Raw genomic sequence first — 13637 nt, forward strand, 5'->3', positions numbered from 1 at the left:
TTTATTTATATATTATGTATACAACATTCTGTTGTATATTGTGCCTCCATGTATGCCTGCATGACAGAAGAGGGCACCAGATCTCATTACAGTAGTGAGCCACCATGTGGTTGCTGGAAATTGAACTCAGAACCTCTGGAAGAGCAGCCAGGCCTCTTAACCACTGAGCCATCTCTCCAGCCCCCCTGAGGGCAGTTTTTAAAGTGCCTGTCTCACAGAACTGTTGTGGGAGGTGAACCAGGCAAGGGTGGAAAGCAGTCTGCACTGCCTGGTGCCCTGTGGTGTCAGATCTTCCTCTGGGGCTATTCCCACTCCTCCCTGAGCCTTTTGGCCAGGCAATTCCCAGCTGCAGTCAGCGGGGGCCTGCATGTCCCCATCAGAGACCCTGGGGTGGGGGGACTCCATTAACACCTGCAGGCCTCTTTTTAAGGCATGATTTTAGGGACAACAGTGAGTCTCTGGGGACCTTGTGGTTCCTATCTGACTAGCTGATATCCCATGGGGTGAGCAGGGGTTAGGCTGAGACTGCCATTCAAATTCCTTCAGCACTTGTCCAGGCCCGGAATGTTGTCCCTAGCCCCTGCCTCCATCAGACTGCTTGGCTTCAGGAAGGGCCCGGGGACCCCTTGAGTGCCTAGATTAACAAACTCAGGACTTGCCTAACTCTCCACTTTGGAGAAACATTTTGCCTTATCCCTTGAAGCTGCAGGCTGAACACACACCGTGAGAGATTATTGGGGAAATAGCAGTCATGGTCTTGTATTCTAGGCATACCCAGTGTGTGTGTGTGGTGGGGCAGCCAGCAAGCTCGGGGCCCCTGGGGATAGCCACTCCCAAGGTCTTTCCTTCCTTCTGGGATGAACACTACTTACCCTCCATGACACCTGTGGCTGAAAATTCCCAGACTTCCCCTACGAAACTCTCCCCTTCTCTTCTGTAGTTTACTTATGACTCTTTTCCTTGTCTTTTGTGTTCAGAGCTGTCCCTTAGCAACCAGCAGAGTGCCAACACTTGAGAATAGGAACGGGTCCTCTTTGTTCCTGCTTTCACAACCACACGTTTGCATCTGCCAGGTGCTTAGACTAGATTCATTGAATTGGACAGAATCAAAGCTTTTCTTTAACGCATGGTTACACTCTTCCAGAAAGTCTCCTCCACTGCCTCTTGGAATATTCTCAAGATTCCTGAGGCTAAAAATATCGTTCCAAAGCTATTGAAGGACTCTACCATGTAAGGAGCCGAGTTGAGACTCCCGAAGTTGAAAGTTTATGCCCACCAGGTGGCGCCCTAACCCACACGTCTCCAGATGCCTTTTTAAGAAGATGGAAGAATTCTCTTCTCTTCCTCCTATTGTCCTATAGGCTCCCTGCTCACAGAAATGCCCTCTGCAGTCCAGCAGCCAGATTCAGCTGCTAGAAGCAAGTCAGAGTCTCAGCCCTAGTCAAGGGCACCGAGTGCATCCCTCCAGGTGCTGAATTAGGATCACACGTGCAAGTTTGGATTCCAGTGTGACACAGACTCTGTTTCTTTGGGTGAACCCCTTTTCTGGGTCCCTGCAAGAGTGAAACAAAACGTGGGTAAAGTGTAAAAATTCTTGGATTGTAGAGGAGGAGTCAGCTTCACCCGGGTCCTCCTGAGTGTTCAGCAGCTCCTAGGACAAGGTCTGCTGCTTCAACCATAGGAGCCTGCCTGTCCCTATCGGTGGATCAGGGCTAAGAACAAGTATCTCACAGTGTTGGTAACTGGATCAGTAAATACAACTTCTTGCCACAGGGCCTAACACAGTAAACATTCTGTTGCAAGGACCACGTATATTCTGTGTTCCTGGCCTCTAAAATGGCACTTGGTATTTACTAAGCACTCATTGTCTGCCAGCTGCACTGCACAGGTGATCAGATGCAGCGGGCTAGGCAGCCCCTCCTCCATGCGCAGTCACGGGGTAGCGGAGCAGTGGCGGGCTGACTCCAGGGTTCTGCTGTCATACGGTTGGTGTGGTTGTTACGCACCACGATGTAAGCATTTGCATTTGGAGCGTTCCTGGTAGTGTATACAGGCTGGGGTGGCAGTGACAGGCCAAACCTTTTTCCTTCAAAGTAGAGCCAGGCTGCTGGAAAGGGATCCACTGTGCCAGGCCAGGGGACACTGAGTTAAGAAACAGGATACGAAGGGGGAGCTCTACAGTGTAGAATCAGCAGGAGGTGTGATGCAGGCATTGTCCCGTAGGAATGTGGCTTGCTTAGGTCCAGTACTGTTCCTATAACCACTCCACAGTCAGCTCCATTTATATGTACTAAGGGGCTCTATATGCCAGGCTCAGGCAATGATGGGTAAGATCGGCTAGACCATGGTTTTTGACATAGCAGACTCAAGAACCACTGCAGGGGAATGGTTCAAATGGAGACCGAGACAAGCAAATAATTATCAGTCTGCCAGCTAAGGAAGGTTTGGGAAATAAAGGGCCTTCTGAACTCATGTGGGAAACTTGCAAGAAGAGACGGAGTTTGGGCAAGGGTGGGGGGAGGAAGTGGAAAAAACAAGAAATTGGAACTTGGTTGGGGACAGATTATGCAATCTATGCCACATTGACATGGCACAGTGCCATCCTGTGCTCAGCGAGGAAAAGCGCTGCTAAGAACAGGTCTGTTTCAGCACGAAGATTGGCGCCTGTGGGGAGAGGGGAGTGAGAAGCTCTCACTGCTTTCCTGGTCTGAACCCCTCTAGACTTCAGGAAAATGAAGAAAATGACTGTTCTAATTGCTTGTGTTGTTGGCGGCTTACCCGAGAATACATGTAGAACACGGGCTATGTAATGCCAATACACCTTGGCATCAGAGGGCTCTCTGCCATCTGGGTGAATAGTTAAACACACAGGATATGCTGTCTCTTAGACCTGGGTCTATGTCCTGGCCATGTTAGGTGGCATATTTTTAATCTAAGCAAGACACAAACATGGCTAGGAAGGAATGGCCAAAAGTGCTTGGCATTGCTATGTTCTGTGAGCTGTGGGTGAGGCATCCGGGCCTCCAGTAAGTGACGGATCCTTACTCTGAACAAGAGAATTTCATAGCTAGACAGTCTGAGCTCAGCTTTGGACAGGACTAGTTTGTGGTGGGCAAGTCCAGGGTATTGAGGGTGTCCCAGAGAGGGAACAGCTGTCAGTTTAGGCCTCCGGCTCACTTATGGCACTCAGGCGTGCCAGGAGGCCTCCATGGGAGAGACTTGTGTCTCCCAGCTCCTAGGAGATGTGTTAATCAAGGGGGCTCGGACACAGGCTATGAGGACGCTGTTTGTAGACAGTTTCCTTTACGAAGACTAGCCAAGGCCTGCGAGGCAGGGCGAGCTGGGGTGGCTCCAGATGTGGCAAACTTGGCCCAGCAGCGCGGGCAGCCCGGGGAGGGCGAGGAGGGAAGGCCTGCCAAGGGCTAGGGGTGCGGGCCTTCGGCCCTGGCTAGAGGCTGAAGGAATGGGAGCAGAGGAGAAAGGGGGGGAGCCAGGGTGAAGGGCGACGGCAGGAAGCCGAGAGGCGCGAGCAGGGGTGGAGACCGACGAGGGGACGGCCAAAGAGCGGGTAGGAGGGCTGGAGAGAGCGAGAAGAAAGAGGAGGAGAGAGGGAAGAAGGGTGGCGAGGAGAAGCAGCGCTTAGGACCCGGAGCAGAGGGAGGCGCGCAGGCCGCAGCGGGAGCAGCGGTGACAGCGGGCTCGGGGCCGGGCCGCCCCAGCGAGCAAGGCGCAGCCATTCCGCTTCTCGGGGCACCGCCACCGCCGCCACCGCGCCCGGGGGCCATGCTCCCACCACCCCCCCGCCAGCCACCGCCCCAGGCGCGCTCGGCCCGCGGATCCCTGCGCCTGCAACGGGCCTTCCTGCGCGGTCCGTGGGGCGTGCTGCGTTTGCTGCAGCTGCTGGCGGGAGCCGCCTTCTGGATCACCATCGCCACCAGCAAGTACCAGGGCCCGGTGCACTTCGCGCTCTTCGTGTCCGTGCTCTTCTGGCTGCTCACCCTGGGGCTCTACTTCATCACGCTGCTGGGCAAGCAGGAGCTGGTGCCCGTGCTGGGCTCGCGCTGGCTCGTGGTCAACGTGGCACACGACCTGCTGGCCGCCGCTCTCTATGGCGCCGCAACGGGCATCATGATCGACCAGACGCAGCGCCACAGCTACTGCAACCTCAAGAACTACCGGCTGCCTTGCGCCTACCATGCCTTCCTGGCGGCCTCCGTCTGCGGCGGCCTCTGCCTCGGCCTCTACCTGCTCTCGGCGCTCTATGGCTGTTGCCGTCGCTACCAGGGCAAGGATGAGGTGGTGTGAGGCCGCCCGCTCCCCACTGCGGCCCAGATCGGTGCGGGGATCCCTCCCGAGACCTTCCTGCCGCTGCCCCGTGCCGGTGCGCCCCTGCACCCTCTCCCTGTCTGTGTTTCCACTACTCGCGCCCTGGATCCCCGACGTTCAGTTCCAATCTGACTGCTGCACCGCAGCTCAACCCAGCCATCAGCTTCCAGGGACCAGCGCAGCTATCCGAGGCCCTGACGCACACACTCAGATGGGCTGCCTCAGGCGAAGCCTTGAAGTCCCTCTCCCCATTCCTTGTCTAGAGCTAGACGTGGACAGGCGCCGCTGCGTAGATCCGGGGGAGGCTCCCAAATTGGAACCAGTCTTTGGCCTGCACCACTGCCCCCTCCCTCCTGCCCTGCTGTTGGAAGAGCATCCCTTCCCTGCCCCCTCTCCCAGCCTGGGGTGCTGTAGAACACAGTCAGGCAGCTGCCAGCGGAGCTGGGGACAGGCCTTAGCTGGTGCTGGAATGAACGACGTCTTTAGTTACATTTTGGATCTCTCCCTGCGCAGCCCTACATCATCGAAGTCTTTGGGTGGGGCTAGCTACAGGAGTGGTGGATAGCAAAAGCCCGCTGGCTGTACCTTAGTAAACATTGCGAGTCTCCCCGCATTTTTCCTTGGGGTTCATTCAGATCAGGCCAAAAGTACTAACTTCTCTCACCAGCTTCTGCTGCACCCCGCCCTTAAATATGTTTGTTTTAGGGATCCTATGTGACCAACAACGATTGTTAAGGTGATGCCCATCCCTTTGGGGACCCAGATCCCGCGCTTGGGAACAGCTATTTTAAGATAAGAATCACACCCTTTCCTCTAAAGCAGTATGTTCTCTAGGGAGCCAGTCAGGTACTACCTCCAATAGAAGGCAAATGGGTCTGTCAATGGTGCTGTCTTCCCCTGAAGATTCGCAATGCCAGCAGGAGGTCTCAGAAATCCCGAAGGTCCACGCCCACACCTGGTCATTTAGTTTACTAAGTTACTACTACTGGGCTTGAGCCATTCTCACCTCAAGATTGCCCTGTGCTGTGTAGGTCATTGCCACAATTTGACCCACTGAAATTAGGAAACTCCTCTTTCGCTGGGAGTTTCTCTAACTGGGGGTCCACCCAATGACAAAAGAGCTGGATGTCCTTCAGGAGCCAGAGAACTGAGGACTGTTGAATATTCTTTCACATCGCGGGGGAAAAATGAAGCGAAGGTTGTCCAGGTGGTTTCCCAGTCAAAATGGCCATCACTCATAAGAGATTCCAGCACTGACTCTGAGCAGCTGGTGGGGTGAGCTCTGCCACCACATTGAGAACTCTCTGGACCTGGGGTGGACAGCTGGTGCCACCTCTAAGGTAAGACATTTTTGGATAACTGGGAAGTGTCATCAGCCTGTGAACAGAAAGCATGGTGCCAACTCCGTTTCCAAAAATGAAAGCGATTTTACTCAAAGCAGGTAGGAAGAGTGACGGTGGTAAGCACAGTGGTAGCCATGTGTTAGATGTTGTGAAAAATTCATTGGCTTTACTAACTCTACAAAGGTCTAGTTACAAGCACAAGGAGCAAGGGCACTGCCGGTTAGAGACAGTCCGGTGTTCCTGTCGCGTGGAGGATGCACGTATCAGGGAGCCGCACTTGGCCCTCGTCTGTGCATTTCAAGCTCCGTGTGGAGGTGTTGGGTTTGTCTGCTGTTGGTGTGAGGGCAGTGGTTGGAGTGGAGTTTCAGTTTTATCTTGCGCTTTCTGTAGCCCTACTGTGTGGATATGCTGCCTGAATGCATGCGTTCTCTGTGTAGTACTGTGAGATCAAAGCCCAGAGTCCATGGTATAACGAGTAAATGAGGCTGGCTCTGAAGCTGACAGCTAGCTTCTTCCACACTATGAATAGTAAGGCTCAATACATATTTGATGTGGCTAATATTTTTTTCTGGGGCTAAGGCCGTGGCGTGATGGTAGAATAATGAACAGTATGTATGAGGCCCTTGGTTCGTGACTGAGTATAAGAAATATTTTTTCCTAAATTGGTAAAATATGCATGACCTAAAATTTACCCTTGTCACCAGCTTTCAGGGCGGTTTGGTGTCAGTAAAGACAGTTACACAATTATACAACCATCACTACCCTGTATCTCCAGAACAGTTTCATCTTGGAAAAGTCTGTATCCACTAGGATTATGGGAGTTTGGTTGGGTATGCTCACACAGGCATGTAATTCTAGCATGTTGGAGGTTTTGGAGGGCGAATTATGAATTCAAGGGCAGCCTGGGCTGCATAATGATTTCCAGGCCAGCCCCAGTTACATAGTAAGACCCCATCCTCTAAAGAAACAAAACAACAAAATAAAAATGGGGGGGGGGATTTTGCTGTTTTTTTTTTTTTCCTGTCTGGGAAATCCTCTCCAATGCTCTTCATTGTCTTGGGCTAGCTCAACTGCCACATTCCACAGAGGGTGACTTTCCCTCCAATCAGAGACAGTAACAGTCTGTGCCTGAGGTGGGCTTTGTTGGGTCATCTGGGACACCTTGCTAGCCAGTGACTTTTGTTATTATGTTGCAGGTTTTCCTGTTGCTGAGGCCTCAACGTCTCCACTGTGGTCAAGCTGCCACAGCCCTGCCTACTTGGCTACACTGGTTTACCCGGGGCCATCAGAAGGTTTGGGAGTCTCCACTGCCCTGGGGCAGGTTTAGAACAAGAAGTCTCTCCTTTACACTGTGTGGTGGAAGAGCCGTGGTGGGGAAGGCTGATTTCTTCCCTGATGCGAGAGGACTCCCTATTCTCCTACATTATAATTTTGGGCACAAGATTCTAGACACTTGGGACTGATTCTGCCCATCTCCCATTCCCGAAACAATGGGTCTCAATCCCAGCTCGCATCCTTTACCTGTTTGTCTTTTGTAGATCACTAAGCTCAGGTCCTGTTCCCTGAGGAGCTCAGCCCCAGGGCTCCGGGTCTGTGGCAGGTGACCTTATCAGGGGCACACATCTTGGCCTTGCCAGCGGTGCCTCATCTACCCAGATGTGCCTGGAGCATTCCAGAGCTCAGAAGCTCTTCCTCATGTGCCTTCAGCTTGGCCTCCAGCAGCTTGGTGGTCCCTCAGTCTGCCACGCATGAGAAGGATGGATGGGACTGCTGGGCCACCTGCCTTTCCTCAAATGCCACAGAATGACCAGCTGATGTGGCCTGGAGCACGTGGAAACTGGCAGTAGTCTCCTGGGCATACCTCTCTGACACTAGGACCCGGGCCAGGCCAAGACCATGCAGTCTGGGGGCTCTTGTGGGCCCAGGGGACACTTTCAATAGTATGCACAAAAGCCAGGAAGGGGTGGGTTTTGGTATAGGGAGGGTGACTGGAGGGAGGGGCCATGTGCCTTATGCAGTAGTGTAGTCCTGGTTACCCCAGGATGCTTTCTGGAATAAAGTTTGGTTTGTGTGATCTTCTGTTTGCATCTTATATCCTAGTCCTCTGTGGTAACTTCAGCTGGGTTCCCCTAGCAACCCACCGGCCTTCTAAGGGGAAGGGAAAATGAGCTCACAGGTTTCCACTGTGGTTAGTAGGGGCCCCGAGGGCAAGCTCCAGAGAGGGACACTCTGTTTTTTGTCAGTGCTGAAGGGAACTGCGGAGGTTTCCTCCCTCCTGTCTGCTCTCTGCTGGCCCCTGTTTATGGGTGCCACTCCCTGTCAGCCTGGAAATGACTGTTGTCGAGCCAGTAGGGTCCTGTTCCGGTCCAACCCCATCACACAGACGATGAATCAGTCCAGGGCACAGAGGCGCCTGGAGCCCCTGCCATGGTTTGTTCCTGCTGTGCCTGGCCTGTGGCTCTGACCCCCGGAGGTTATTGGCCAGCTGTTCCCTGCTGACGGAGATGTCCCAGAATATTGAGTCTTGGAGCAGAAGGGAACAACTTCTTGGGTTCCTCCTGCTGTTGGGGAACAGGATCCCACTGTCAGAGCCTATGAGCCCAGTTGGGATCGGATGCCGATGCCGTGTGTTCTCCAAGCCGAGACCCTCCTCTGGTGTGAAAGGCATGCATGTTCCCGCCTCCCTTCTCCTTTTGTCTTGGTTTGGCATTTCCAGAGTGAAGGGAAGTGTCACCTGCTGCAGAGCCCACCCACCCCTTTCTGCCTTTCTGTGTCTTTGTGTGTCTGTGTGTACACACGTATGGGTAAGCATGCGCGTGGAGGCCAGAGTTGACTTCAGATGTCCTCCTCATCTTCCGTAATTGCTTCTCCACTTAACAAAACAAAACAAAACATATAATCTCATTAGTTAGCCCTGGCTGGCCTGGAACTGGCAATGTAGACCCACACAGTGATCCATCTGCCTCTGCCTCCTGAGTGCTACCACACATGACTTCCACTTTATTTTCTTTAGATATATTTATTTTATGTGTATGAATATTTTGTTCCATGTATGACTGTGTATCTTGTTCATCTTGGAATTAGAACTGTGCATGCTTGTGAACTGCTACGTAGGTGTTGGAAATTAAACGTGTGTGTGTGTGTGCGCGCGTGTGACCCTTTGCAAGAATAACAAATGCTCTTACTTCTGAGCCATCTCTCCATCCCCCACCTTGTCTTTTTGAAGCTGAGTCTCTCACTGAACCTGAAATCCACTGATTGGCTAGTTCAACTGGCCAGCAAGCTCTGGGGGTCCTGTGTACCCATCTCGTCATGGCTGGGGTTACAGGTATGCTATCACACTCAGGCTTTAGCCTGGGTGCTGGGTACCTGAATTCAGGTCCTCATGCTTGCACTCCAGGCTCTTTATGAACTGAACCATCTTTTCAGCCCCCTAAATTTCCTAGACAATTAAAAGTTGCACCGATTCTCGTAAGGACCTGGGAAACCTGCTTGGCATGATGAGCTTGCTGGGGCTAAGTAGGTGCTTTAACCTGAGTTACTTAATCCTCACTGAGGGTCAGCAGTGATGCCTGTGCCCTATACAGAGAATGGAGCCCTGGAGAAGGAAGAGCCTTGTCCAAGTACAAGGTCAGGTAGGCAGCTGCTGAGAAGAAGGGGCCTAGAAGCTCCCCTTAACCCCTTGGTGTCCTTGATAGGCTTTGAAACCTAAGTGAAGTTAGGTGCTCAATCATTGAAAGTGGGTGCTCAGACCTGCTGTGATCTGGCACTTCCCCGTTATTATTATTTCAAAATTGTGAATGTGTGTGTATGTGTGTGTTGTGTATTATTAAGTTGGGAGTGTCACCCCAGCCCCTGGCCTGAGAGTTGCGTTGGTCCGGACTCCAACTCCCAGCCTGCCAAGCGCTGACCCCACCCCCACGGAGGGACAAGACCATTCCCACAGGCTGTTTAGGCTCGCACTGGGGAAGAGGAACAGGTGGTCTCCGGGGTTTGCGGGCGCTCCTCCCCACCCCACCCCCCAGGCTGTCTCAGCCCACCCGAGAGCGCTGCATTTATTAAACACAGGCATTTTAATTTGGTCTAATCTGGTCTAATTGGAGTTATTTGCATCGGTAGGGCAGCTTTTTTGTTGTTGTTGTTTTTGTTTTTCGAGACAGGGTTTCTCTGTGGCTTTGGAGCCTGTCCTGGAACTAGCTCTGTAGACCAGGCTGGTCTCGAACTCACAGAGATCCGCCTGCCTCTGCCTCCCGAGTGCTGGGATTAAAGGCGTGTGTCACCATCGCCCGGCTTAAGGGCAGCTTTTCTTAAAATTAAACCAAACATGTTGAATGAGGGGTTCTTTGAAATAAGACCCCGCTTTTTGAGACTGAGAAATCCCAGGGATTTCCTTTTTTGTTTGTTTTTAAACTTTTTTATCTGACACTTTTCCCATTTTTCTAGCTGGGGGAAGGGTAGCTGGTGTAAGAGAGATTTAGTAAGCTGCCATTTTCAGGCATAAAGGGGAGACGCAAGGATATGAAAGAGAAACGTCTGCTTAACATGGTTTATATACGTATTTGTTGTTTTTTTATAATATAGTATTTTATTATATTTATGTATTAATTAGGGTATTGCCCTGATGAAACACTGTGACTGAAGTCAGCTGGGGAAGAAAGGGTTTATTTTGCGACCATCCCTGAGGGAGGTCAGGATGGGAACTCAAGGCAGGAGGCAGGAATTGAGGCAGAGAACAGAAATAGAACTGCCTCCTGACTGGCTCCCTCATGGCTTGCTCAGTCTGGCTTCTTATATATAGCACTCAGAATCACCAGCCTAGGGGTGACGCCGCCCACAACCGGCAAGGCAATCCCACCTTAATCACTAATTAAGAAAATTAAGAAAATAAATTAAGAAATTTCCCGACAGGAAAGCAGTTTGACCTGCTGAGCCAGGGATTACGGGCACCCATCAAACACGAGCAGCTACGGGCTGCTGGAGACTGCACCCAGCGCTTTGTGAACGTAGGGTGTGACTGCATTCTGCCACCTGAGCTACACCCTTAGGGCTAGTTTTATGTCAAGTTATCAGAGGAGGAAGCCTCAGGCGAGAAAATGCCTCCACAAGATGGGGCTGTAGGCAAACCTGTAGGGCTCACCCCACTTGGTGCAGTCTGAGGAAAGGATAGACTGTTCTGGAAAGGGGAGGCAGTTGGGGTTGCCAGGGCTTTGCTTCCCTGTCCTATCAAAGCCAGCTAAGGAAAGGCTAGAACTTCCAGGTACACATGGCTCCTGCATGAGTTGATTTTTGTGTCTCTGTAATTTCTAGCCTGTTCTATGACACAAAAACTATCTAAATCGAGGCCATCTGAGTTTATTTCTGTCTTGAGCATGACAGGAAGGAAAGATGGTAAAGAAAGGCGCTATTACAAATCTGGATTACATCAACCTTTCTCTTCCCGGGTGACAGAGTTCCCTTCAGGTTTAAGCAGCTCATTGTGCTGAGCCCAGCTCTCCTGCTGCCTGGAAACAGGTCCTGTCTGCCTGAGAGATAGATAGATGTACAAAGACTGCCCTGAGCCCACAGCATCCTTCAGGTCCTGTGCCTGTGGCGTAACCTGACTGTAGCCTCTCACATGCTCCTGCCTACTCCTTCTGCGGCTCCCGGGCAGTTAACTGACTCTCCTTCAATCATGCCAACTCACCAAGCCATCTTTCCAGCTCTGCTTCCTTTTTTAATTTAAATAATTTTTTAAAATGTAGCTCAGGTTGGTCTCAAACTCTCTGCAGTCATATACAAACACACAGAAAATAAGCAACTACAAAAGATACCTATTTTGTTTTGCTTTTTTTTTTTTTTTTGAGACAAGGTCTCTATTATGGAGCCCTGGCTATCCTGGAACTCCCTCTGTAGGTCAGGCTGGCCTCAAACCCACAGAGAGGGCTGGAGAGATGGCTCAGAGGTTAAGAGCACTGACTATACTTCCAGAGGTCCTGAGTTCAATTCCCAGCAACCACATGGTGGCTCACAGCCATCTGTGATGAGATCTGGTGCCCTCTTCTGGCATGCAAGCATACATGGAAGGAATGTTGTATACATAACAAATAAATAAGTCTTAAAAAAAATACTTTAAAAAAAAAAGAGCTGTGCCTCTGCTTACAGCCAGCAAGCAGAGCCTAACTGAAAAACTGTGGCTATCAAGAAGCTCCAATAGATTCCTGTTTAAAAAAAAAAAAAAAAAAAAAAAAAAAAAACCCACAGAGATCTGCCTGCTTCTGCCTCCCAAGTGCTGGGTTTAAAGGTGTGCACCAGTATGCCCAGTTTCTGCTTCCCCTTCTTAAAGGAATACACAACCACACCTGTGCTAGGGACTGAATCGGGGCTTTGTGTATACTAGGCAAGCACTTTACTATACTGAACCCAGAATGTGGCCTTTCCCCCCAGAAACACGTACAGGGTAATAAGGCAGGCATGCAGGCCAGTGTACTTGGGAGCTTGGGAGGTTGGGGCAGGGAATCAAGAGATTGAGAGTTTGAGAATTAGAGACCAGTATAGTAAGGACTTGTCTTGGAAGAATCCTGAGATATTTACCTCTATATTTGTGTGAAGAACATACTATGAGTCCTCAGGAAAATTAATGGATGTTGTTGTCCAACTGTTACAACAAAAATATTTCAGGAACTTGACAAAATTTTATTTATATTCATATATACTTTAACTTTTTTTGGTATTTTATATGTTTGACTGTTCTGCCTGCATGTCTGTCTATACACCATCTTTGTTCCTGGTGCCTGCAGAGGTCAGAAGAGGGAGTCAGGGCTTCTGGAACTGGAGGACAGATGGCTGTGAACTGCCATGTAAGTACTAAGAATTGAACCTGAGTCCTTTGCAAGAGCAACCACAGTGCTCTTATCACTAAGCCATCTCTCCTGCCCCTCCTTATTTATTTATTTACTCCTTATTTATTTTTAAAAGTTAATTATTTGTATTAGTTCGTTGGGAATTCCATAGACTGTATTTTGATCACATTAATACCTAACTCCTCCCAGACCTACTCCAACTTTCCGTCGTCTTTGATTGTTGATTTAAAACCTCCGATTTGTGCTCCATCCATTTCTGGGTGTAGGGCCATCCATTGAAAACGGAAGTCTCTGGGTTAGAGCTGTGGCTCAGCAGTTTGGATCACCTGTTGTTCTTGCAAAGGACCTGAGTTCAATTCTCACTACCCACATGGTGGCTTACTACTATCTGTAACTCCAGTTCCAGGGGATCTGAAGCCCTCTTCAGACCTCTGTGGGCACCAGGCACATATATGGGACATATACATACACACAGAAAACACGTTCATACACATAAAATGAAATAAATCTAAAATAAAACAAAAACCTTAACTCTGCCTCCACCAACTGTACACAGCTTCTCAGTTACGGGCAGGCTCACGAATGCCTTCCCAGTCCATGCTGGAATGTTGATAGAGATTTTTCTCACATAACTGTCCACTGTGGGCTGCCTCTAGAAGGGGGAGAAGGTCCACTTTAAGATGGCCCCTGGACGTAGGTTTCTGTTACCTTGTTGCAATATTTTCCCTGAGCATTGAGCTGCCCACCCCGGGAAGGAGGTAGCAGTGAGTTTCTGACTTTTAAATGTCTCGGTCTGCAAACAGCTCTCAACATTCCCACCCACTTCCTTGGAAGTTACACGTCCCAGCCTAGCAAAGGGGCTGAGAACCATGAGTTCCTAGTCCCAGGATGGGCGGGTTCTGCCTGACAACCCCCAGGTTCCCTGGAAGGGAGTGTCCTTGAGGGAGTGACTCCTGACAGTCACCCTGGGGAATGGTTTTGGGGAACGGTTCACTGCCTCTTCCAGGGGGAGCCGTGGGGTTTATTCGTGAGGTTTTCAATGCCCTCCACTGTGAGATTTTTCTGTGCCAGTATTTGATGAATGATTGTTTGCATGGCTGCCAAGAGCTGCTGAGGAAGAATGTAACTT

General features: G+C 50.7%; 1 protein-coding gene across 1 annotated transcript; it reads left to right on the plus strand.

Annotated features, from left to right (window-relative positions):
• Window positions 1-3523: 3523 nt before the first annotated feature.
• On the plus strand, window positions 3524-7750 carry Marveld1 (MARVEL domain containing 1). The gene is made up of 2 exons (XM_075974114.1): window positions 3524-5666; window positions 6866-7750. The coding sequence occupies exon 1, from the start codon at window positions 3784-3786 to the stop codon at window positions 4303-4305; it is 522 nt and encodes a 173-aa protein (XP_075830229.1). The 5' UTR covers window positions 3524-3783; the 3' UTR covers window positions 4306-5666; window positions 6866-7750.
• Window positions 7751-13637: the final 5887 nt, after the last annotated feature.

This window comes from Microtus pennsylvanicus, chromosome 5 (genome assembly GCF_037038515.1).
Source record: "Microtus pennsylvanicus isolate mMicPen1 chromosome 5, mMicPen1.hap1, whole genome shotgun sequence".
NCBI classification, from domain to species: Eukaryota; Metazoa; Chordata; class Mammalia; order Rodentia; family Cricetidae; genus Microtus; species Microtus pennsylvanicus.